At 39.3% G+C, this 26,184-nt stretch overlaps 3 protein-coding genes across 3 annotated transcripts in view; 1 reads left to right on the top strand and 2 right to left on the bottom strand.

Annotated features, from left to right (window-relative positions):
- The window catches only part of LOC122883084 (acid-sensing ion channel 1-like), a 57,530-nt gene extending 50,958 nt beyond the window's left edge, over positions 1-6,572 (bottom strand). The window contains exon 1 of the mRNA XM_044211262.1: positions 5,406-6,572. Within this exon, the coding sequence (XP_044067197.1) occupies positions 5,406-5,767 (362 nt within the window). The 5' untranslated portion in view covers positions 5,768-6,572. The remainder of the gene's footprint in view (positions 1-5,405) is intronic.
- A 2,489-nt stretch (positions 6,573-9,061) lies between these two features.
- On the top strand, positions 9,062-11,548 carry spryd4 (SPRY domain containing 4). Its single transcript, XM_044211263.1, has 2 exons — positions 9,062-9,278; positions 10,542-11,548. Exons 1-2 carry the CDS (start codon positions 9,146-9,148, stop codon positions 11,081-11,083), a joined length of 675 nt encoding a protein of 224 aa, XP_044067198.1. The 5' UTR covers positions 9,062-9,145; the 3' UTR covers positions 11,084-11,548.
- Position 11,549: 1 nt separating this feature from the next.
- On the bottom strand, positions 11,550-25,695 carry gls2a (glutaminase 2a (liver, mitochondrial)). The gene is made up of 18 exons (XM_044211261.1): positions 25,356-25,695; positions 23,642-23,729; positions 21,391-21,512; positions 18,307-18,436; positions 18,141-18,220; positions 17,849-18,012; positions 17,333-17,391; positions 15,412-15,444; positions 15,258-15,316; positions 15,106-15,172; positions 14,935-14,985; positions 14,173-14,349; positions 13,904-14,035; positions 13,710-13,802; positions 13,490-13,551; positions 12,858-12,934; positions 12,691-12,754; positions 11,550-12,587 (listed from the first exon to the last, which is right to left on the bottom strand). Exons 1-18 carry the CDS (start codon positions 25,565-25,567, stop codon positions 12,431-12,433), a joined length of 1,827 nt encoding a protein of 608 aa, XP_044067196.1. The 5' UTR covers positions 25,568-25,695; the 3' UTR covers positions 11,550-12,430.
- Positions 25,696-26,184: the final 489 nt, after the last annotated feature.

Genomic DNA, 26,184 nt, shown 5'->3' on the forward strand with positions numbered 1-26,184 from the left:
GAACCAAAGCTAAAAATAATACAGTCCTGAATGAATCACAAGAGACAGAAAACAGACAGTGAAAATGTACAAGATGGGTTTTCTTTTGTGCCATTTTCTGGCTCTGAACTGATAGCACTACCAGAGTGTAACGGTTTATTGTACAGTACATAATAAAGTTCAGGCAAGAGCTGTCCGGACCCATAAAGCCAGTCTTCCATTCACTGTCAATGCAGCAGCTCCAGGCTACACAGTACTTCAACTTGAGTCTCACTTATTTGGATTTAAACTTGGAGAAAAATGTGTTTGTTTATGTTGATTGGATTGTTTTGGCCATGAGAATTCTGAAACTGACTGATAGTCCCCTTAAAAAGTAAGTTTGACTAAAATATTAAATGCATGGCAAGAAGAAAGGGAATTTTTTAAGAGTTTTTTTTTGAAGAATCATGTTACTTCTGACTTTGAGTGAATTCACTCATTACAAGTATCTCTGCTCATTATTTTTGTCAAAGTCAGTGAATTCTTCCTGTCACTATTTCCATACAAGAAAGACACATTTTCATGAATTAAGGCATGCTTTACTTAGATCAAAATCCCAAGAACTTGCAGCATTAGACGTCCTTTTTATGTTTATTTTTTATCATTAAAGATTTTTAGTGTGGGTCCAAGGATGGCAATGTCGGCCTGTCGGTGCACCACCTTGACAGAAATACCTCAACAACTACTTGACGGATTACCATGAAATTTGGTTCAGACATTCATGGTCCCCAAAGGATGAATCCTACAGACTTTGATGATCTCCTGGTTTTTCACCAGCAGGTCAAAGTTTTAACTTATATTATCCAGAAACATCCACTAGATTAGCACAAGATTTTGACTAGACATTTATTTTTCCCAGACGATGTTTTTGAATGACTTTTGTGATGCCTTGACTTTTCCTTTAGCGCCACCATGAGGTTGACATTTGTGGTCTTAAGTGTCTTGACAATTATTGGATGGTTTGATTTGAAATTTGGTGCCGACACTCGTGTTCCCCTCATGATGAATTTTAATCACTTTGGTAATCCCCAGGATTTTTTTATCTAGTGCCATCATCAGGTCAAAATGTCAATTTGTCAATACTTTGGTTTATGACCAAATATCTGCAAAACTAATGGTATTCCCATAAATCTCTGTTGTACTTTGCGTTAAATTGATTTTTTGGCCACTTGAGGGCAGCAGAAACATGTTGTGAACACAGCATTGACATATCACCACCTTTTAAGTTGATATGAGGAACTTGTTAGCAAACAGTTGCTTATTTAAACATTTAGCAGTTTTATATATATATCATTCATTTGGAGTCGTGTTTGTGTCCACCTGATGAATGTAAGTCCAAGCTCTCTTTTAGCTCTGTTTTTGGTCTCTACCAACTTGTGAGGGAAATATCTGGCTCTTTAGCTCCTAAATGCTCCACTATGTTCACCAGCTAGTCGCTAACTGTGTTTAACTGCCATAGGTGCTGTGCAGGTAGAGCACAGTGAGTTTTTAGAGCTTTTTGCTGAAAACAGCTACCTGCTGAAGCTGAAAATGGCTCTATGAGGGCAGTGAGAGTGAACCAAAACAGTAAAGTTGCGGACCGGACAGCTAAACAATGAGCTGAAACTTGCTATAAAGCTCTGTAAAGATGAGGGGAGCTGCAGATTCAGGTGATAATTGTAGGTTCATCACTACGAGCGACACCTTTCACATTGTCACATTGTTTTCACATTGTCATGTGCTACATTCGTAGAAAAGGTTTCAGTCGTAGTCATCTGGACACTGTTTTCAGAATCAAGACGTTTCGGCTCCCATCCGGAAGTCATTCTCAATTGTGAAAAAATTGGACGGGAACTGGAAATTTAAGCTAATCTGAGTTACATAAGCCCTGCCCTCAGGAGGGAATCTGCCTGAGTATCTGTTAATAGCTAGTTTCACCTGAAACTGACCTAATAGTTTCAAGATGGCCCAGTGATCAGTAATCAGGCCTATTGTTCGCTGGCTGCATCTACTTCATCACAGTTAAGTGCCTGATTAGCATGTGATAGGCGTGACCAAGGGACCATGTGGCGTGACCATGTGATACATTGTTTTAATAAAAATATAGATTATAGCTGCTTTAAGCTAATTAGCAAATGTTAGTATGCTAACACGCTAAACTGAGATGGTAAACATGGTAAACATTAGACCTGCTAAACTGATGTTAGCATGTTAGCATTGTTGTTGTGAGCATGTTAGCAGAGCTAGCATAGCTGTAGACTGTTAGTCGTGCTTGTGTATCATTATAAATTCTTTCCCCAGCAACTGTACGGTTTGTCTTTGATATTTGGTATCCATATTTAATATACTGTATGTTTTGTTTGTGTTTGTGTGCATGCATGTGTGTCCATATATGAAAAAAAGTCTGCATTTTTGATATCATAATATTGAGATGTGTTTTCCTGGTCTTACAGTAAAGGCTGAATTACAGTGAAGTGATACAATGTTCTGAATTTATTAGATTGTTCAGTGAAATGAACAATAAATGTCTCCTCATGTTTGCATCATATACTTTTTACTAATGGTAATATATCCAATAGCTAAGCCCCAGATATCACCACATTATTGATAGCTTGGTATTCAGTTATGTTTTTTAACTAAATTAAGAATAAAGGCCTGTGAGTAACTGAGCAGGGAGCCAGACAACCCACATCACACACAGCATTATCGGGGGCACTGGGAAATTTCCTTTCATTTAATGGAGCTCACAAAAATCTGACCGGGCTGCCTTGTATTAAAAGGAGAGCAGAATAGCTGTAAATGCACTCACTCTCTACCCTCGCTATGATCTCCCACTGTGCTATTATTACAAATGTCACCATTTTAATGGACTCACCAAAGAGCAGATTGCTTGGAGTTTTTTTTCTCAGAACACTGCCTCAAATGAGTTGCCTTTTTAGAAATTTCTCATATGAATGTAGCAACACTTATATGAATCTAATCTTTTATTGATCTTGTACACCACATGTGTTTTTATTGCGTTACATGAATAATAATGAGATTTGTTTCATTTGAACAAGAGCTGGTAATGTATGTTGTAGAGTTACAGCTCATACATACACATAATGCTATTAAATATCTTGTAAAGCTTGGGATTAGGTGCAGTAATCCTTTTGTTTTTCATTTTCATGAGGGCAAAGGGACATTTATCACTCTGAAGTGAAATCTTCAACATTTAATCAATAATAACTAGCCTCATTCAGGTTTAAAAATTAGTTCATAGATTTTTTTTTGTGACATTAAGATTGGTCTAAGGCCCCATTATGGCAGAGTGTTTTTGTTTGATTGAAAGAGAACTTAACTGAGGAGAGGCACTCACTCCCCACTGTTTGTGTAGTGGAGAAACCTGCCAAGAAGGCACTTATGAGATAAAATCCCATAAGAACGAGCCGACAGGATCGACGAAGGCTGACACTTAAATATCATGCCACAAGACATTTCCCAGACCAGTGACTCCAAACATGGGAAGTGGGCGGAGAACAGTCTTAAATGGATTTCATGCCCCGAGCACTTTCATTTCTGGCCGGGGGTAGAACAGCTAGGTGTGCCATTGCATCGCCTTGCTACCTTGCCAAGGGAGGCAGGATAATGAGCACTAAACATACTTCAGAGTGTCAAGAGTTGAGATGAGTGCATGAAGAAGGAAACTTAGCAGGAAAATCAGCCCCCTTTATGCTTTGGTCTCCAACTTTGAGAAGTCTTCCTTGTGAACCGCTGCCTGGAAATGTGAGATTAGGAGATGTATTCATGTAAAAAAAAAAACCCCAAAAAAACAGATGGCAAGTGTTGATTATCAGTCACACCAGCGTCACAGAAAAAAAAGCTAATTTTAGTGCTCAGTCTGGGATCTTCATTAAAGATTTAGGAAAGTTGGCTGTAAAGCCACCAGAGGCCTTTAGCACTGTATCCTTGTCCTTGATCTCTTTAACTGACAGCCTGTCAGAAGTTTTACATCCTTTGAGCTCTGAGTTTTTACACTTTTTAAAAATGTTTTTAATCACTCAGATGACAGACACTGGTCAGCACTCTCATCTCCTGAAATACTGTCTGCCACTAATGTGGTGAATGACACCGTCTTACTGATTTGTTTTATTAGCGCTGCCTCTGTTGACATTTGGAACAATATTACAACACCACAAGTGAAGCAACATGTTTATCAAACAGCTTTCAAAGTCAGGATTAGTCGCGGTCTCTCTCTCTCTCTCTCTCTCTCTCTGTGAGATCTTTCTTTTTTCTCCTCTGCTTCTTGGACAGCCCTGTGCATGATCTTAATCACTGAAAATGTACTATTCGTTCAGAACTGTTCTTTCTTTTTACTATCCAGGGAAGCAAAATCTTTGACAGCTCAAAAATGAAGTGGATTTAGTGTAGAGGAGTGGAGTTTCTTTGCAGCTCTGTTGAAGTTTCAGAGACATGCAGGATTTAAACGTATAAATGACAACAATACCCAGAGCATCTGCCATTTCACTTGTAATCAAAGGAAGCAGACTCTCTGCATCTTTTCCTCCTGTGCATAAAGTACATGCTGTTGCCAGCTCCAGTATCCAGAGCTTTCAGCTGCACCGACAAGACGGCTGGTGCTCTCTGATTATAATGCCTCAGTTAATTCAAGCCTGACAAGCCTTGCTCTCCAAGCACTGAATCACTCAACAAGGTAGAAACTATTAGAGCTTGTTGGATGAGTGAGACACAATTGCCAATGGTGGATAAAGTATTCAGATAATTTACTACAGTAAAAGTAGAAATACAACTCAGTAATAATACTCCATTACATGTAATAGTCCTGCATTGAAAATATTACTTAAAGTAAGTTTTATTAGAAAGTTTACTTAAATGATCAAAATGCCAAAAATGGTCTTCTTTGAGTGTTATAGTAGGCCTATCATTATTACTGCTCCATTAATGTGTAAGCAGAATTTTACTGTTTTTTACAAATTACAAATTTTAACAATTTTACATTTTAATCACATATTACATTAAATCTGTAATACTATTTTATAAGAGCATCGTACATTTTATATGCAAAGTGTCTAATAACTATAGCTGTCAAATAAATCTGATAGTGGAGTCAAAAGTACAATATTTCCCAATATTTTATAGTGGAGTAGAAATGGAAATACTCAAATACAGTACATGTACCTGAAGTTGTACTTAAGTACTTGTACTTGAGTAAATGCTACTTAGTTACATTCCACCACCGACATTTGCAATATGAAACTAATTAATGTATTTATAATGACAGGTTGAAAAGGGTTAAGGGTGGAGAGTTTTTATGAATAAATTTGATATATAAAATAGAGATGATAAAGAATAAATAAAAGACCAATGAAAGCAAACATGCTTATTATACTGGTGATTATACTGGTCACCTCTGGTTGAGCAGGGCCAGCAGCTCCCCTGCGTGGTACAGGTCATTGCGCGTCACCCGGCTGAAGCGGAACGCGTTCAGGTTGCAAAAGGTGACCGCGGGGAACGTCATGGTCGGGGTCGTGACCTCATCCAGTTTGGTAACGTGCGGGTACTCGAGGTAGAAGTGGATCCGGTCCACGCACACGTACAGCAAGAAGGTCAGAGAGCCCAAGAAAAACACGACCCACAGGCAGCGTTTGATGCAGAACCGCTCGTACGTGAAAATGTGAGAGATCCCGTGCAGGGTCGAGCTGTGCGCAAAAACTTCTATGGGTGGAGGTTGATTTGCGTCCATTTCTTCGGTTTCTACTTTGAGATCCATTGTCACTGTGCAACAAGCTCGATCTTGAATGCCAGAGTCAGAAAACAGCTTCAGAACACTCGCTGTTAAAAAGAACTGAGCCGATGTTCATTCACCTGTGGCATAAACTGTCATTATCCACCCGAACAGGTGCAAACGTGTAGAAAACCACTCTTGGACTTGGTGCGGTTTGGTCGCCATCCCTCATGCAGACTGATGGAAAGACATTTGGAGCATCCGCCGCTCTTTAAAAAAGTCAAACGAGCAGGAATTGTGAGCAGAAGTAATGCATCTCACATGAAAGCAGGGTGACTCAAAAGCGTGCATAACCAAGATACCAAAACGAAGGTCCATCACCACTGCACTACAGTGATGTTTTGCGGGTTTCTCACTGGGTTGCAGTAAAGCAACAAAAAAAAGGGTTGACAAAGTGTTTCATCAGCCAAGTCGATTATAAGTCCAGTGAAGCACGCATCATTCCTGCACGCCAACAAGAGCAAACCCGGAGACCGAAAAGAGAAATAAATCCTTTTGACACTTCAGCTCATTTATTAAGAGTTCCTCTGTAGCTCCGCTTTACGCATGTCCTCTTCAATCCGATTTTCAGGTCAAGTCACGAGATTTTTCTCAACTCGGGAATCTGAAAACGTGATTTTAGGAGTCAGACGGTTGGTTATTCTGGTCGGTTCTGAATCGTGAGCTTTCCTCCGCGCTCTCGTTAGTGTCTGCCTGCAGCAGCGGCAGTGGATGGGAAAGGAGAGGAGAGCGGACTGACGCTCTGCTGTTCACCTGTGAGTTACTGTAGTTTCACATCTTCACTACACAAGACCGCAGCCCGAGTGAGAGAGAGAGAGAGAGCGAGCGAGAGAGAGAGAGAGAGAGAGAGAGAGAGAGAGAGAGAGAGAGAGAGAGAGAGAGAGAGAGCGCCTTATAGTGTAGCATGCTTGGTATGTCTGTAGGACTTAAAATGTCCTGTTTGGAAAGCATCCTTCTGCAGTGTTTTTTCATAAGAAGAAGATAGATGGATAGAGGCTTAAACAATCCACAAGAACACCACTGGACAAAACCTCAATGTTAATTTCAATGTCAATGTTGTTAGGATCCAAACAGACAGTGCCAAGAGGAAGAAAATTGAGCAGGCCATTAAAGGGTAGCCTACAACAGCAATTTAGTATTGCACTTGTCTGCTATTGCACAAAGTTGGGGGTCGCACAAGAGACAGATTTATAGGCTGTAAAAAAAAGGTCAGAATTTAAGCAGCAGAGGCCGAGAGAGCCTGACTTTTAGTCCTCCTAGCTTTAGTCAAGCTCCAAAAACACTGGATCCTACATTTTCCATAATGCAACTTGAACATAAGTCATGATGTGACGTTGGGGCTAGCCTCTTTTCCACTGGCTTCTATAACTCAATGCAATTATTTTCATTGGTCTTTCTGAAAAAATGAAGCGTGTTCCTGGAGTTAACTTTAAATATTCTAACACAAATCGTCATCCACTATAGCGCTTGCTTTTAGAAATTTGAAACTTTCGTGATTTTAACAAAAGGTAAACAATGATTAATTTGTGAACATACAATAACTACAACTCCCATGAAAATTTAACAGTGTGGCAGTGCGGGTACTTATGTCATTGTAACTTGGTTTTGTGCATAAAATCCATTAAATTGACGTGACGTTTGGCCCGCGATGGTCTAAGGCTTATGGGAAATTCTGTTTATTGAATAAACACTGATCTTTTTTATTACCGTCCTTATCTAAACATATTAAGTGAAACACAGGACAGACTGTTGAGTAAAGCTACCAAAGCTGGATTTTTAGTAACCCTGCCTGCCTGGTAAACACCTGCGTCTTTCACAACTACAAACTCTTTGTTAAAAATCTGTAGTCTCTGAGCTCAACCCTGATGACATCACTATGGAATCATCAGGGTTAATTTTTCTTTTGGAAAAGAATTCAGAAATAGTGAAAGAGATTTGAATAGAGAGGGTCTGACATCACCACACAAACTTTGATTACGAGCCCTTCATGTCTATCAGAAGTGGGAAGGGGTGAGGGTTTTCTGAACAGCTACTCTCCCAAACAAAGTAATCATCAGGCACCACAAAGGAAAATAATATGTGCTGTGTTTAGATTGGACCATGAATAAACAATGACATTTAGTCCCCAGCTGGATGGGGAATGGATCTGGCTGTGCAACGAGGCTAAATCAAGCTTTGTTAATATGACAAAATATTTATTACTTGTCATGAAAGATGCATTACTTTTGAATCTCAAATGCCCCTGCATGAAAAAAGATTCTTATCTGTGACATTAAAAGTCCTACTACATTCGCCACTGTGCCCAGGGGCAGTTCGTGTCTCAAATCCAGCATAAACAGCTATAACTAATGCAGAAATGTGTGTGAGATTTGATATATTTATGAAGCTCAAGCAAACTTTTCCCTAAGATGTATGGTTTTAGACATGTGACTGTGTGATATTGTGTCACATTAATGATGTCTCTCTTACTTGTAGGATAGTGGAGGAATATAACCAAGTCATTTACTCAAGTACTGCATTTTTACTAAAGTAAATGATCTGAATACGTCCTCCACAACTGCTGTAGGGTAACAAACAGTTGTAATGATTTTGCAGAAACCAAAAGCTACTTTTTTGTTATCAAATTTAAATATGAAATATGAGTTTGAAATTTAAGTATTAAGTTAAGTGTTAAGTAGTAACAACTGCCCTAACCCACAGTCCCCTCATTTCAAGCTAGAACTTAGTATGGATCCCCATTGCTTTTTGTTTACAGCCAAATGCAGAACATCAGCTCTATGTGATTTTGAGTTTTTTAAATAACATTCTTGAGAAATTATGCAGCTGCCAACATGACACTGAGGTCAATATGTCTTCTGGGAACGTGGGGGTTTTCAGCAACCTGGAAGCAGTCTACACCACAGTTAAAAACTTACACATGGTGAGTGTTTTTTTTAGGAGGATCCCAGTATTTTTAGACTCAATATGTGTAAATTTGACTACTTTTAGGCCAATTAAATAAATAAAGATATCCTAGACATCTTGTGGATCATTTTATCCACATTTTCCCTAAATTCAGTTGGATATATTTAGTTTTCTTTCTTTTGAAACTCTGGCATCTCCACTAGAATTTAAAATAAAGTTCTGTGGGTTTGAACATTGTGTGGCTGTGGGTCAGTGGGGTTTAAGAGGTACACTTACTGAGAGTTGACGCAGTTGCACATTTTGAGACTTTACAGTTTTGACAGGATGGCTGCTGTCCGTGGTGCTGATGTGTCTCATTGGTCTGGGTGTTCCTCTCCAGGCCTGCAGGGGGCAGCAGAGCGCGCTGCTGCTACATTATGATAAGCAGAAGCAGCTAAAACGTGAGCAGCAGTGAAAAACATGGCGTTGCCCGTTAGCGCAGCTCGTCTCTGTCGCCTTGCAGGACGGACTGTAACCTCCCGGTCAGGCAGACATATGCGGGCTGTCAGCCTGCCAGCGAGGAGATGCTACATATCGACCTCGACGGGGAACAGTGAGTGAAAGTTTCGTAAAAGTTAACCAAAGAGATGTTAGCTTCTGAGTCTGCAGCTCAGAGGTCAGTGTACCATCAGGCACAGGCGAACCTGACAGCTAATGATTAATGTTTGTTGTTGTTCAGGACTTTTCCCGTTATAACCTACCCTTCCTGCCACAACAACAAACTCGGCAACTGGGCTGTAGCTATAGTAAAGAAGTAACCGTTAACACGTCTTCATGGCAAAACATATAAGCTAGCGAAAGCTGAAGAAGTTTCCTCGGGTGGACAGCGCTTAACAGACCCTTGGCTGGCTTTGTAGTCTGAAATGCGCATGCGTCTTCGCTAAAACTTGAATAAGGAAGTACACAATATTTTTATAAGCAGGTGGCTGAATGAGTGTTTGGTCGCTGTTTAAATTTGTATCTGAAACGCGAATACACACGTTAATTCAGGTGTCTGTCCGATAATAGATGTATAGTTGATTTTCTACCATGCTCAAACGCTCACACTTGATTTGCTTGTCCCTTTAATCGTATCTAAGTGGTTATGAATTGAAATGATAATTAGCTTTACCATTGTGCTAACAAGCTTATTAATAGCAAACAAAAACAAACTGTCAAATATCCCAAAATGCTTTGTTGAAAAGTACAATAAAAATAGCTAGATGGGGTCACACATTTTTGTAGCTGTTACCCTCAACATTTTAATTACAGCTATCAGCATGTGGCCATGGTTATATATAATTTGCAGTGGCAATTCAGCTGAAATTCCTAATCACACAGTACACTGGAAACAATGTTAGGGGAACTAGTAACAAAAGGAGCCAAGTTGAATAAAATGAAAGGATTTGTTTTAAAGACACAAATTAAAGAGATATTTAAAAACAAATAAACATAATTGTAAACAAATGACAATTAATACTATAGGTGAAGTTAAAATATAGTAAAAGTCCAAGATGACATCTTCAGATTGCTTGTTTTGTCCAACGAACAGTCCAAACCTACATATAGAAATTAATGTTATTAGTCACACCAGTGTTTAACAAGTCAAAATGTCTGCTGTGAAAAAGGTTTATTAAACTCTTGTCCCCCCCAGTTTGGGAACTATTGGTTTACATGATTTTATGAGGGACCTGATCTGCTACAGCTCATAAATAATCTTCAAATAAATGTTATAGACACAGACAAGAACAAGCATAGAGCCAGATTTGGGTGCTAATGGAGACACCAGTGAGGCCTCCATTGTTAAATATCAAATTTTTCTTCTTATTTTCTGTAGATCTTCAGTTCAGGCTTGATGAGCGAACGGCTCACAGCAGTCTGGACCTCTTCAAGAAAGACACCGGCGTCATCTACCGCATGCTGGGTCTGGACCCCAGCCATGTGCAAGACAACCCTGAGCGTTTCCGAGACTGGGCCGTCGTGTTTGGCGATGAGAAGATCAGCAGTGGACGGCACTACTGGGAGGTGACAGTCAAAAAGTCTCAAGAGTTTCGTCTGGGTGTGGCCGAGGCACTGATGTCCCGAGAGGACTGCGTGGGCACCAACAGCTCCTCTTGGGTGTTCGGCTATGCTCAGCGCAAGTGGTTTACCATGACCAGCAATAAGATAGTTCCCGTGACGCTGGTGGGCAAGCCGGACCGCGTAGGCATCCTGCTTGACTATGAAGCAGGCCTTCTGGGGCTGGTGGACATCGAAAAACCCACGGTCATTCACACCATCAGGGTCCAGTTCAAGGCTCCCCTCTGCCCTGCGTTTGGACTTTGGGACGGGGAGCTGCTCACACACTCGGGCCTGGAGGAGCCTGAAGGCCTGAAGTGAAGCAGGATGAACTGTGATGGTGATGATTGTGATGGCCATAAAAGGCTGTGGGCTCGCGTTCGATACCGTGGCAACTTATATCACAACAGTGCAGGAAAGAAAGCAATATCTATGTGGGAATCATTTACAGCTTAATTTCAAGTAATGGTTCATTTTTCTGTGGTCCAGTTGGTTCATAAACATGACTCTTAACAATGCAAGTACATACTTTGTGTATGTCATCCAGCCTCAGGCAATCATATCACAGAAGCTGTTTTTGTGTGTACCTCATGTATTACTTCTCAGACTAACTAATGTGAAAAGGATGTGTGGTTTGTTTTCGAGAGCAACATTAACCGCCAAGTTGTTCGTTTACACTGTTCTGGCATTACCCACAGTTACAAAGCTGAAATCAATACAAAACCTTTTTTCAGTTTCATGTTCATATGCACTGTATATTGTTTTAATAAAGTAACTTCACTAAAACTGCTTTCACATTTCTTTTATTTACAGCAGGATGATACATATTTACAGTGATGGACTAAAGCTTATGTCACAAAGTATCACTTCAAACACGTGTGTCTAGTTCGCAACAGTCCTTGGCATAAATTGAATTATATATTTTGTGTTTTAGTAACCCAAATGTGCCTGAGACATGCAGATGTTAAATAAAAAGAGCTCACTCTAATGAAGCAAGAGTAATTCTTCAAAAAAGAAAACAATAACAACATCATCACAAGGTATCAACAGTGAATAAACTGGCCTATGAGCCTCATTGAACTGGCATAGACTACAATGAAACAGTCCCTCCAGTGTTACAGGCACAAATGCAACTGAATCCCCTCCTGTTGAGGTAGAATAATTGATAAAGCAGCTTTGGGAATATTTATACAGTTATTACAGGGGGCATAAAATCCCCTGATTAAATTATGTACTACTGAAGCAAAATATGTCAATATTTTAAGAAATAAATAAGCACAATATATTCGATATTTACATCTCTGGCATTATCAGAAGCATAGTACAAAAACAGTTCATTAATATTGCAACACAAGCCAAATCATGGCTTGAATTGAGTCATTTTTCTGCAAACAAGCAACACATCACCTGTTTATATAGTGCTTTGTTGATACTTTACATTGTTGAACAATTCCTCCAGTCTGCAGAAATGCATTAAAAATGGATTTAATCCTGCACTGTATAGCTTTTCAACAGTCTGAAGGACAACCCCCACATTATTATTATATAACATCTATTACCATATTTAAGATAAACTCATTCATTCATCATGTCTTTCAATCACCCTGTGTCCTTTCAGTCCTCTCAGGTGCATAATAAAATAGATTTTGATTTTCCATTACAAACCCTTTAAACAATGCTCTTCAACGTATCCAGCGTGGTCTTCTGCTCCTCTGTGTCGCATGGGGAGTCGCTGTCAGTGTACACACTCTGGTACTCTTGCAGGACTGAAACAATAACATCATGGCCAAAATGCATGGCGTCATCCAGAGGTGTGTTCCTCCATCTGATAGATAACACAATGTAATATGGAGATGGATGGATTGTTATGGTTAGTGATATGGACATATCTAATATCAGATAAATAAGGTTATATTTAAAATCCCTACCTGTCTTTCATGTGGGGATTCACTTTACATGTTTCAGTTAGGAAGATTACAGCTTCCAAATGACCTGAAAACGAACTCAAAAGTGAGCAACCCCAATACCATATTCTTGTCTGAATATCAAAGCCAAGATTATTGAAGAAATGAATGAACTAATAATGAAGTGTTACCTTCTGCAGCAGCAATGTGGAGCGCTGTGCGAGAGTCGTAGTCTCTCTGCTCCATGTTGACAGCTGAAAGGGCAAACCTGGAGGGATAACAAAGGAGCGGAGGAGAGGAGAGGGAACACACATGGAAAGGTTAACTCGAGTGATGGCAAACTGTCAGAAATTGTGCCGAGTAGCCCTGCAATTACACAAGTAAAGAACTTGTTAATATGAAAGCAGACATGTTTGAAAGAGTAGTTCAACATTCTGGGGAATATTATTCGCCTTCTTGCCGAGAGTTAGATGAGAGGATTCATACCACTCTTGTGTCTGTACAGTAAGTATGAAGCTACAGCCAGGAGATGGTTAGATTATCTTAGCATAATGACTGGAAGCAGGGGGACTCAACACCTGCAAAGCTCAATAATTAACATGTTATATCTTGTTTGTTTAGTAAAGTGTAAAAACAACACATTGTGATTTTATGGGGGTTATATGCTGGACTATTTCTTGGTTGGGCGCAGTGACTTCCTAAACATAACCCCCTACTTCTCATCTAACTCTAAGCAAGAAAGTGAATAAGTGTATCAATGTCAAACTGTTCCTTTAAGGTTGCATCATCCAACTGTTGTGTACTGGTGTCTGTTTTTACTTACCTCCTCAGAGCAGAGAGGTCACCACTGTAGGCTGCAAACATCAGGTTTACCACTGACTTGTTCTAATGGATCAAAAGGCAAACATTACTGTATGATAGTGGACTGTTTCTTAAACTTTTTACATAAAAATGCTTCTGTATTATTTCTAACCCCAAGAAGCATCTATGTTTCTTACTAGCCTTCATGAGAATTGCAGCCTCTACACTTGTGCTGAACTTACTGAATCATCATCTGATCTTCTTCTGGGGTCGTGTTTCTTAGTGAAGTGTCTCAGGTTGTCGTAATTGTGAAAGTTGAACTGAGACACCAGCTCCTAGTGAATCAAAAATTGATTAAGATGGAATATTTGAGGAATGCAGATACATACCAATTAGATAAAGACAAATCAATAAAACTCTGATGGCGACTGCATACCTGACAGAAGTGAATGCCACGAACACTGTTTCCAAGCCGATCTAAAGGTGGGGACCAACACATCATACCCATGACATTGGGCACCACCAGTAGAACAGCACCTGAGACGCCAGATTTAGCAGGCAAACCCACCTGAACAAGAGGAGCAAACAAAATGTCTCATTTAAAAACACTAGAAACCTGGATTCAGCATCTCGTGATGTGCTGCCACTCTGAGCAACAAGAGCAACAATGATTTCAAACAGATCTTTGAATTCGCGGTGACTCACATGGAAGGCAAACTGTCCGGAGAAGTCATACATGCCACAGGAATGCATGAGACTCAGGGTGTTGCGAACAGCTTCGGCGCTCAGCACACGCTCGCCTGTGATTGGACAAATACCCCCATTGGCCAGTGTGGCAGCCATGACACTTCCTGACTCACAGGTCACCTCAATGGAGCACAACTGGAACAGAAAAATATAAACAAATCTAAGCTTTTTGAACTGGAGAGGCATAGAGAACAGGAAATACACTTGTTTGCTTTATTAGACAGTTAGATGTGAAGATCGATACCAATTATCATACTGCAGCCAGCAGTTGTTTAGCTTAGCTTAGCATAAAGACTTGAAACAAGTGGAAACAGCTAGCCTGGCTCTGTTCAAAGGCAACAAAATCTGCATACCGACACCTCTAAAGCTCACTAATTAGCATGTTATATCTCGTTTGTTTAATCCTTATAAAAACCGAAGTGTAAAAACAAGACGTTGTGGTTTTTATATGCCGGACAGTGACTGTCTATGTGTCTATGTGCAGTGACATCCTGGAGACCTGTCGTCACTGTGAGGCTGCCAGGCAACCAGTGGATGCTTTATGCTAAACTAGGCTAACCAGCTCCTGGTTGGAACTTCATATTGATCATACAGACATGCGAGTGGTATCAATCTTCTCATCTAACTCTTGACAAGAAAGCGAAGAAACTTCCCAAAAGGTCAAACTTTTCCTTGAAAGTTTCATCCCCAGAATACAACGTTAAAGACAAAGAGTCTTACCTGAAAGTAGAAGTCCAGGGCCGCTGTCATATCTGCATTGTCAGGAAAGCACTGCAAGGATTAAGATCAGAGTCAGCCCATACTGAGGATATTAAATTTTTCTGAAAACCTCAGCACTGAACAAGCACTTGAAGGGATTTTAATTAAACATAAAATACCAAAAAAACTCACTTTTTTCTCTTTGAGGTAATAACCAATTGCATAATTCCTATCACCGGTCTCCCTCTCTGACTGGAAACTGCAAGAACATAACAGCTGTTAGAAAGTTGCATTTTATGTGACACAGGACAATAAGATTGCCTTTCCTGAAGCACAGTACTCACGTTGCATTGCTAAAGCCCACATATTCTGTACCAGCCATGCTTTTCAAGAACTCCATCACCTGCAATAATATCATATTTACGCATGGTTCAGTAGGGAGACCAAACAAATAAGTGAAATCAAAAAAACTTTTGAACGTGAAAAGCATTTACTTACACAGTCGAACCTCTCGGCCGTATTTGAATGAGGCTGTCAACAGAGGGGGGGAAAAAATCACTTTCTGATGCCAGTTTTAAGTATGCCAACAGTCAGTGAGCCCCTATAGATGGCAGTGTTTGAGTATAGCCTGATTCCAGTCTTGGGTGGGCGTCGAGATGTGACGTGTACACGATGTCTTTGTGCCTGTCAGTCCATGTGGCAATGTGCACACTGGAGCCCGGGGGCTGTTTATGGTTGTGCTTGAATTTTATGACCAGTAAGGGATATTACCAAGTTGTAAAGTTACCAAACAGGGATGGTAGTCACGTTCATATTTAATGACTCTACCTTATATAGGTTAAAGATGATATCAAATATTACTGTGAGTTGAAGAGATGACCTGAGGCTAAACCTCATGGCCAATAAAAGAGTTGATTTCATGCCTTTCCAGGTAGTTGCTCTGCCAACTAGTTTTTGAACACAACATATACTGTAAATGTTTGACATTTAAACTTTTGCTGGTACAGCTGTTCCTACTGCGGCATGAATATTGCAGAAAGTCAAAAACAGCTTCTATCAACTTTGTACTTTCCCTAACCTCCTCAGTATGTATATAAATTATATGAAAATATAGTAACAACTGTGTTCAAACAATATAGCACCCCTCTACTCACATACAAGCACAAGCGAGGGTGGCTAACACACCTTCTGTTCTGGGGGCTGTAATTGGCCAGAAGCACACACACCCCTGCTATCAGGCCCAAACACAGAGTTCGTCCCTTGCTGCTGAACCTGACCCACATATGATAAGAGGTCCAGAGTATCTCTTCAGCGAGCAGTGAAACTTCAGGAAAACTCCACAGAGAAAACATACACAACCATATATGGCTAAAATCCGCCCCCGTGTCTTACAACAAGGCCAAAGCTCACAGATAAGTTTGGCAGGTGGTCAGTCAGATGGTGATGACCATAGTCCAGCTGCTACTGGCACTAAGTGACCAGCCAATACATGAGTGATTAAATAGTACAACATGAACAATAGCTTCAGCTTTACGAAACGTAGCATTCTGTGGCTTCTCACTGGGCTTGAACTCAGTCCAATGGTGCAATTGTTTAGGCATTCAAAACCATAATAAATATCATTTTCAGAACCAGAAAGCTTACAGCATTGTCAGACGTGTCTTTATACTGTCTTTGTACTTTTCGTTCCACTGAAAAAAGTGCCATAAACTTTGCTTTGTTTTAGACTGGTGCCCGTTTCACAAAAGCGATTTGCAGTCACTGCTTTCTCGCAGGTTACAAATAGTCACCTGGCAGTGTCATGTTTCACAATGATGCCCATGCGTCTCACTTATGGTATTTGTTTTGATGAGTGAAATGTGTCAATATTAACACAAGAGGAAGTATTCTCATGTTGCACATTGCAGCTTTCATTTTGCAAATATGGTGAAATGGGTCCCTGTACTTTTTTTTGCACAACTTCCTGCTCCTACAGAGGATGTAGCCAAGAGCAATGTTTAAAAAAAACTGATATAAAGCATCATTTGTGGACCTATTTTTGGTGGAACATAGAAACATGTCTGACTGTCCTGTTTAGTTCCTTGTTTTTCATAATTACTTCTGAAGGCCTGAATGATTGCCCCTTTGTTAAACTGTGTTTAAACCCAGTGAAAGGCTGCAGCAGAACGCTACGCTGCACAGTAATAATTGAAGGGGAAAACATTTAATGAAGTCTGGGTTTAAAAACCGGGAGCCTATTTTTGGGCATGACCGGATACTTCCTGATATTCCACTCTTTGTTTTGCCATGACACCCTCATTAATCACAACCAACAGTGTAGTACGTTTTGAGTATATATTCTAAAATGAAAACCTCTGGATTCAGTAAGCATCTACTATCATATCAATGTATTCATTTCTGACAAACCTTTAGATTTTACCTTAATTAAAGAACTAATGACGATAGCTCCGGCATTCACCATTGGGTTGTGTGGTTTATCTGCACAAGAAGCGAGAGCATGTTATCACTCATTTGCCCCTAACCACAAGAGTAATAAACTGCTGAGATTAGAGAGGATATTTCATCAGGGGAACATAGAGTAACATCAGCTAATAACCTGAACACACACAGTACAATACTATTTGCTTCAGAGGGGAATGTGTAATAGCAAATGGCTAGTACATGAGGTGATAAAACGGTACAGAATTTAGCTGAAAGTCCATCAGGACAACTTATTTTTCTAATAAAATGAGGTCTTGTTCTTGCACTATACTGTACCAACAACCAGAGTCTGTTGAAATTACTTATCAAAGGCCAGAGTTGCCAAATTTTACCGGAGTAGAAGATGTGTTATGTGTTGTTTTGCTTTTTACAGAACTACACTCTTGTTGTTACTGCTTGGTCTTGTGCAGAGACGATAACTGGCGTGAAAGTCTCGATTACACTAATCACTTACCTTCCTCATTTAGTGACAGCTTGTTGAACTTGAATCCACTGGGCTCTTTGCCCACAAAGTGGTGAACATGCTCACTGCCTAATTCGTGCACAGCAATGGCGTACTCCAGAGGCTTCACACACGACTGCAGACAGAAGGGAACCTTTGTGTCACCCACAGAGTGTCTGCATCGCATGAGGATGTGATGGAAAAGCATGGAAACAAAACAAAAATGGAGGAGTGTTAGTGAGGCAATACACACGGTGGAGGTTTTCAGAATGGAAACATACATTAAGTAAAGATGTTACTGTACCTCTGTCCATCGATTGTGCACAGAGATACACCCCACAGATCAGGGCTGAACTTAGCTAGCTGAGGAATGTAATTAGCTACCTGCATGATGACATGAAACACAGGTGAGTGTAACTGTAATGAATGAGCCAACACTAAATTAGTACGTGTGTTAGTATGTAACTTACTTGTCCAACCTCCTGTTGTTGTGCACTGTCATACATCTTATTGATCTGCTGGGTAAACTCTTCAAAGTTCGGGATGATGAACTTTTTTCTGAAAGCCTTAGTCAGCAGCATGATGTTGTTGCCCACACACCTACAGGAGGACACATGATTGAACTGACATCATGAGGAGACTTGCAAAGAACTTCAAATACAGATGCTGCAGTTAGTATTAGTATTAGATTTGTGGTTTATAATTCAAATAAAATGCCACTAATAACAGAACTGTAAATGCTGAAAAACATTTACACATCATACATTAATATTTTTCTGAGGCAGACCTGCTCTGGCTCATAGCTTATTGGTACACTCCTTGAATTGTCGGTTTTATCCAAATTACCAAAAAAAACACTTTTTTTTTTTACTTAACCCTAGCGGTATACAGCCACACAGATCATTTTGGATTTATTTTCCACCACTCAAATTAAGTGGAAGTACATTTCATTTTGTTTTTGGTGTTTACAACATTGAAAATGTACATTTAAAAAATTCAATAGCAACATGTCTTTCCAGAAACTTTTCCCTGGTTACTTTGAATAATACAGTTTTCATTCAAACTACTTTCAACTGAGAAAATGTCCCCATAAAAACAATTGACAGTGTGTCTTGTGGATTATCCAGAGTAAAATGGACACTGTTCATGGAAAAAAATCATGCTGTAGAATTTTTAACTAAAACAAAGTTTCATTCACTTCTATTGTATCTGGGTGGAGGCAGAAATCTCTGAGACGGATATCTTAAACCTCTGCAAGTAAAAACAATCTGGATACCACTAGAGGTAAGTGAGAAAATATGTTTTTTGTTTTTTTTATTTGATTTATTTTTAATAGGAGGAGCCAAACAACCACAGTTCAACTTCAAATAAAATGGAAACAGGTGAACTGGAACGGCAAAGCGTGAATCTGGTCATAAAAGGCTTTTTTTTTACTGCAGAAATTTTGACTTGTCATAGCAGGAAAATAACAGGTGTTCCTGAAACTGAAACAACTAAATGAAATTCAAAATGTTATTATTTCCACCTGCGCTTTTCCTACTGTGACATGTCAAAATTTCTTCAGCGAGGCCTGTTATGCAGAGTAATGGGAACACTTTCTGTGCGTTTCATTCACCTCTATTGTATTGGGTTAGAGGCAGAAATCTTGGCGAATAAAACCAAAACTATGCTGCATGTTTTTGTGTGTGTTTTTGATTAACCAACCCTTTCATAGGAGTGAGTTAGCCAGACAACCACAGTTCAACTTTAAGCACAAGATAACAGGCAAACTTGAGTTTTACATTTTTTGTTTTTCATCTGTTATTTTTCACCCTGCTTTATTGCGGAAACACGTATTACCTATGACAGAAATACAGTCATTGCAAAAGAAAGCCGGGGTTTGGATTAAAGAGCAGCGGACTTTGAGATGATCCACCCTGTGTTACCCTATTCTAATATAAATTTAATCTGTTATGTTCTGTGTGTGGCATAAAGGGACTAAAAACTTTCATTTTGTTGTACAACCTTGTGTTGTAAAATGATAAATAAATGACCTTGATACCTTGAATCTGATCATAATTTACTCATATAAATGGTATTGACTTCTGCTTTTATTCTTTAATTAAATTACCATTCAGAGTGTTGTAGAGTTAGCAGGCTTGCTAAAGGGGAGAGCTACAGGATAGTATGGCTAATTTAACTTCTGTAAGTTAACTAGCTAACTCTGAGTTATAGTTATAGTTTTATGGCTAGATAGCATTTTTTATAATTAGCAAGAACACCAGGCTTTGTAATACGAGCCTCCTCTCTCACTCTGCCTTTTTTTCTCTGAAATTCAGTCCAACCATTTGTCAAAAAGTTTAGCTTCAATCACTGAGACTGGTTCTGCCTGGGAAATGTTTGTATAACCAACCAATCAATTTCCATTTATTTGAAATGCTCAACTCCTTACTGGGCTTTCATAATTTTTTTTTTCATCACACTGGATTCAAAGTGACCTGCTTTGGGCCAGTAAACACCTAGATAAAAGGGTAAACAAACACACCTGCCTATAACAGCAGACCCTAATAGTTATTATAGATTTTCATTCCTATAATTGCAATGCTGTATGCTCTCAAGAAAGGGTATGTACATTCTGTCACAGCTGGTCTGAGCTAAAATATCCGGCCTGCAGCCCTCACTAATCCAAGGCGATGCTAGCGTGAGGTTTTGGGACACCAGAAGAAGAGAGTGGAGAGAGCTTGCATTATTCATATGGGTCATTTCCTAAAAAAAAAAAAAAAAGGAGATAGCTCTCTCTATTTCTAGTAGCATATTTATAGTGAGCTCTTGAGTGTTCTTCAGGAAAGGATAATCCCACAAATTTAAGAAATCAAGCAAAGAAAGTTGGACATGGCCAATTAAGTTCGACAAAGACAACCACACTGTGTAACCCTCTGCTGTTCCAGGCCAAAGGATGGGATTGAGTGAATTAAACTGCATAGCGTTTACAGATCTTTCGAGTCTACTATTGTAATTGCCACAGTCTGGAGCTCAACCAGAATGATGCCCTTTCATTAACAGCCCTGGAGACCCCCTCTGTCTTCCTGCACCCTCTACTGCTTTGGCTGGCATGTGTTCACGTGAATTTGGTTAGTAGCAGCTGTCAGCTGTAAAACGCCTGTCACTGTCAGTCTCTTGGACTCAAATAGCGCTGACCACAGATTACTCCTCCTATTACTCCTTCACGTAACTGCAAAAAAAGTATGAAAGACCCTTAACCTCACCTCACCTTGCACTCTTTCATTCTTTTTCCCATGCTTTTTTTTGTGGGGGAACATCCTCAGATTCATTTGCAGTTTTCACAAACTGATTTGAATATGGAATTTCAAAGTATGAGGAATTCTATTTGAAACAACATTATAATTAACACCAGATAAAACTGGTTATGCATCAGTGATAGAAACTAAATGTTTATTTAAACAAATACAGAGGGCGTTCTGTCTACTTTTCATATGCAGGTAAAAGTTGAACCCTCCCATTTGAAGAACACCGTGCATAACTATGTCTCCATAAATAAACAAAGCTTTTCTCACCTTCTGAAAAGTGTCTTGTCCATCATGACCGGCCCGACAGAGTCACGTGTGGATTGTCTCATCTGATGGACACAGTCACGCAGCCGAGGGTCAGACGTCAACAAACCTGTTTTTCTCAAAGCCTGGAGAGGAGGGAGATGAGGTGGGTTTGAGCAAATGAATACATCAGAGAGTGTTTATGTAATGTCAATTAGTAGGATATCAAACAAGTGTAGATGGAATATATAGTTAGGGGACTTCAAAGGCTCAGAGGTGCCCATATGGGACTGAGGAGGAAATACAGCCGTAGACCAGATCCCTGGAATCCCTCTCGTGACTCACTACAGGCTGACAGTTACTATATGAACCATACACATCTATTTTGGGGACACCATGTGCATGACCCTCCTGACCAGTGAGGCTCCAGTGTTTGTTTCTTTTTTGACTCATCTAAAAACTCAGTCAGTGAGCAAACAAACCAACAAGCACATGGCTACAAGCTTGCCGTTTGCCGGCAAGAAATGCTAAAGCTGGGGCTGCGATCATAGTTATTTTGTGCTTATTTTAGAGTTTTATCCTTAAACTAACTGTGTGGGAAGGTTTTCAGTTTAGGTTTGTGAGCTGTTTTGCAGTCACAAATTGAATAACCACACAAAACAGACACAGATAGGTGATTGTAAATGAGAGCTCGGCTGGCAAAATATAGTGTTTATTGCCTGATATTTTACCTGATGAAATAATTTTGTTCCCCATATACCAGAATCTGTATATAATTAATATAAAGCGTTATTAAATACACATTTTCATGTAAAGCGAGGACTTGATTAATTGATTAATCAATCAACAGAAAGTTAATTAGCAACTATTTTAATAATTTATTCATTGTTAAAGTCATTTTATGAACAAACATGATAAAAATTCACTGGATCTACCTAGCAAACATGAATATTTGTTGGTTTTCTTAGTCTTCTATGATAGTAAACTGAGTATCTTTAGGTTTTAGACAAAACGTGCAATTTAAACAAGTAAATGTGTGCTTTGGGAAGTTGTGACGGACCTTTTTCTTCACTATTTTCTGATGTTTTATAGGCCAAACAATTCATCAATTCATCAAGAAAATAATCAATAATGAATCATTAGCTACATTTTCAATTATACAATGTCAGGGTGCTATATAGTAATTTAATACAATATAAAAACATACAATTTAAATGTTTTTGGTGGAGATAAGATTTTTTGTGTCATTATTATCTAAGCTCGCCTACAGTATTTGCCATATAATTCACTGCCAGGTAGCTCCATCTTAACCGGACTTTAGTATATGATTGGAAAAAACTATATATATTTTTAAAGCAAATTTGAAAATGAGTAAAAAAGTTTGCTATTTCCAATGCATATCAGCTTATTTCCATAACTTTCTGAAATTAAGTGTCATTTTCTTGATGTCAGTGCAGTGATTTCCCATCCCGTGTTGCCATTTCTACAACAAGAGAAACTGGAATTAACTAACCATAACTCTGGCTTTTAACAATTATTTCTTTTTCAACAATAAATGTTCTTGTAGCCTGACTATGAGTCTAAGTGACTTGTTAGAATGAATGTTTTTGCAGTTACAGTATCTACATGCAAGGATACTGACTAACACTGTCACCATCTCAACCATCACAACCATGTCCTAACCCAGTCACCTCTACAAACACATCCAGTCATCCATGATGTGACATCAAGCCACCTGTGTTGACACATGTCTCTCCTCCTAAATGCATGTTTCTTTTTAAAATGACTGAGTTGCCATAGACACCGAGGTCACCAGATGTCCATGTGTGCCTTTTTTTTATGTGACTGGCTCATAGGTCGCACCATGTGAAGATAAATGAGGGTGCAATGGTTTGCAATAGCAGTGACGACCTCAAAATTTTAAGATATGATTGTAATTTAATCTCTAAAATAATTAAACTTCAGTGTGAAAAATGCATGTTGTTCTCTGGTGGCAGTTACCTCAGTGCCACACCTACTATATTTAGTCCTATTACATAAGAAAGTCCCTACACACCTTTTAAACTTGACCCTGCATTCAGCTAGAGACACTACTCCATTTCTGTTGTGGGCTCCTATGTCACCCCCCTAGGTTGATTTAACTAAAGTCATAGGTGCTTTTTGGAAATACAATACTGCTGTAGGGCAGAGTGTGTTCGTGTGTATGTCCACAAATGCCATGGAAAATCAAAACAGTCCATGGCATGACAGAGGAAGTGTGAAGGTGTTGACTCACAGAGATGAACTGGGAGAGGGGGATCATCTCTTTGCCATCAGTGATGGTGTAGAAAAGTAGGTCCTCCATACTGGACATGAACCTACTTCTGCCAAAACAAACAACACACAATAGGCTCCAATGTATCAACTCAAAACCATGAGCAGCGTTTATGTCAACAACATGGCCACTAGTGAAAAAAACTGGCAAACATCCAGCTATTGACCTCTTTTTTAAAAAAAAGATTTTTTTTTTGCATTTCTGCTTTATTTTTTGATAGTTATAGCAGAGAGAGACAAGAAAGGCAGGGAAGAGAGAGGGGATGACATGCAGAAAAAGGCCCAGGCTGGATCCAAACCCAGGCCACTGCAGTAAGGACTCAGCCTTGATTTGTAGTACGCACTCTACCAGGTGAACTACCAGGGCGCCCCACTATTGACCTCTTTGCCATGATTGTAAAATACAAAAATTCCTATATACAGTATGTTTTCCCTTTACTGTTTGGGTCTAGCATACCTTAAATAGACAAAAATGTATTTTGAAATATTATTCACTTTGTCGATTTTTATGTTAATATAACACATTTCTTTCTTTTTTCTTTTTTTAACTTTCTTTTTTAAGAGCTGAAAAAATTTGAAGAATGCAACTGTAAAGAGGTAGAATGAAACATCCAAATGCCAGTAGATTTGATTATTAGATTTCTAACTCAATTACTTCATGCTAATCATACAATCTGTGAATTAATAATATACATTTTTTAAAAATTGCTTTTTGGGGGAAATGCTTGTTCGCTTTCTTGCCAAGAGTAAATGACTCCACTCTCTTAGTCAGTTAAGTAACATTATGTAAAGTTAGCTAGAGCCAAAATAAGGTTAGCTTAGCATAAAGACTGGAAGCAAGGGGGGAAACTGTTAGCCTTCCTCTGCCCAAAGGTTAAAAAAAGACACTCAGCAGCACCTCTATAGCTCACTAATTAAGACACTATGTTTCCTTTGTTTAACCTCTACAAAAAATTTTGTGTAAAAAGGACAAGTTCTGATTTTACAGGCAGCAGTTGTGGGACTATTTCTTAGCTGGAAGCAGTTAGTAACTTCCTAACGTCTTGTCAGTAGGTTGCCAGGTAACCAGCGGCGACTCCTGAAAATGTCTGCCAGTCAAGAAATAGCTACATAACCCTTTAAAACCACAACTTCATTTTACATGTTAGTTTGTGAATGAATTAAATAAATAATATATAACTACTAATTAGTGAGCTTTAGAGGTTTGAACTGAACCAGGCTAGCTGTTTCCGCCTGTTTCCAGTTGTTGCTAAGCTAACATACGCTATCTGTCTTCTGGCTGTAGCTCCATGGTCATCAGATAGGTATCGATCTTCTCATTTCCAGCAAGAAAGTGAATACTGGTAAGAGTATTCCCCACAAAATCATGAACACAAAAAGATTAACTTATAATTAATGTTGCACTTCAGAGATGCTATAGGCTGAAAAAGAGATTTTACTGCACAACAATTGTTATATATCTAACTTTACAAGTTGTATGATATGGTAGGAGTTACTGTAGTAGCATGTACTAAAAGATGACCACTAGTTACAACCAGACATTTAAGTACACCAGACAGCTCCCTCAGGAATATTATGTGGGATTATTGTTGGAAAATTATGAAGAATAATAATGAATAATATTTTGGCTAATTAATGGTGATTTATTCATTTAGAGACTGCCTACTGTGACCTACTTTGAGTGTCCTTGGTCCACATCAGAGCCCTTCTGGTGAGAAAAGGCTCTGTGGGTGAGGGGTGATGCTGCGGCCCGGCAGGGGAGAGGAACAGGTTGCTGCGTTCTGGACAAAATAATGTTGTCAGCTCCAACTCTGGCGGAGATCCCTGCATTTTTAAAAAGCTGCAAGATTCCCGGGTTAGCTGTCCTCAGACTTTTCAGGCAATGCATTGTGATAAGTAGGGCTTAATCTTTAATAATTCAAAAGAGTTTATTTTTTTCCCCACTAGCTGATCCAGAGGGATACTTGTTACCAGTACCCCTTGGTCCTCAGAGCTTTAACAGCAGCTGCTGTCTTACACACTGGATCAAGTACAGGCTGTTACTCGGGGGCGGAGCTGTGACACAAACAACACGTTGGTTCAGGCGGTGGGGTCAATGACCAACAGCTACTGAAACCAAACCAGTATTTAAGGTATGACTTTCTACTGCAGCTGCTGAGTATAAAGGGGGGAAATCACATTCATACTTCAGTTATATTCCTACTTGGACTTTGTCTAGTCTCTGATTATAGGGTACTCAGGGTACTCAGCTTTTTCACTTAATGATCCTTCAAAAATATTTCTGTATCGATGTAAACTTGCAAAGTATTATATTCCAAATTCAAAGAAAAAGGGACATATGAATAATGTCACTCCAGACAGTATGGACATAAATTACTGTAGTGATAATTGTGCCCCAAATTTGAATGTAGATTTAATTTAAATTGAGTTAAAAGGCTGGGAAGACCTCATATAACCATAAACAAGCTTTATTCTTCAAACATTTCACATAAACTGGCATTGGAC

Source organism: Siniperca chuatsi, linkage group LG10 (genome assembly GCF_020085105.1).
Source record: "Siniperca chuatsi isolate FFG_IHB_CAS linkage group LG10, ASM2008510v1, whole genome shotgun sequence".
NCBI lineage: Eukaryota > Metazoa > Chordata > Actinopteri > Centrarchiformes > Sinipercidae > Siniperca > Siniperca chuatsi.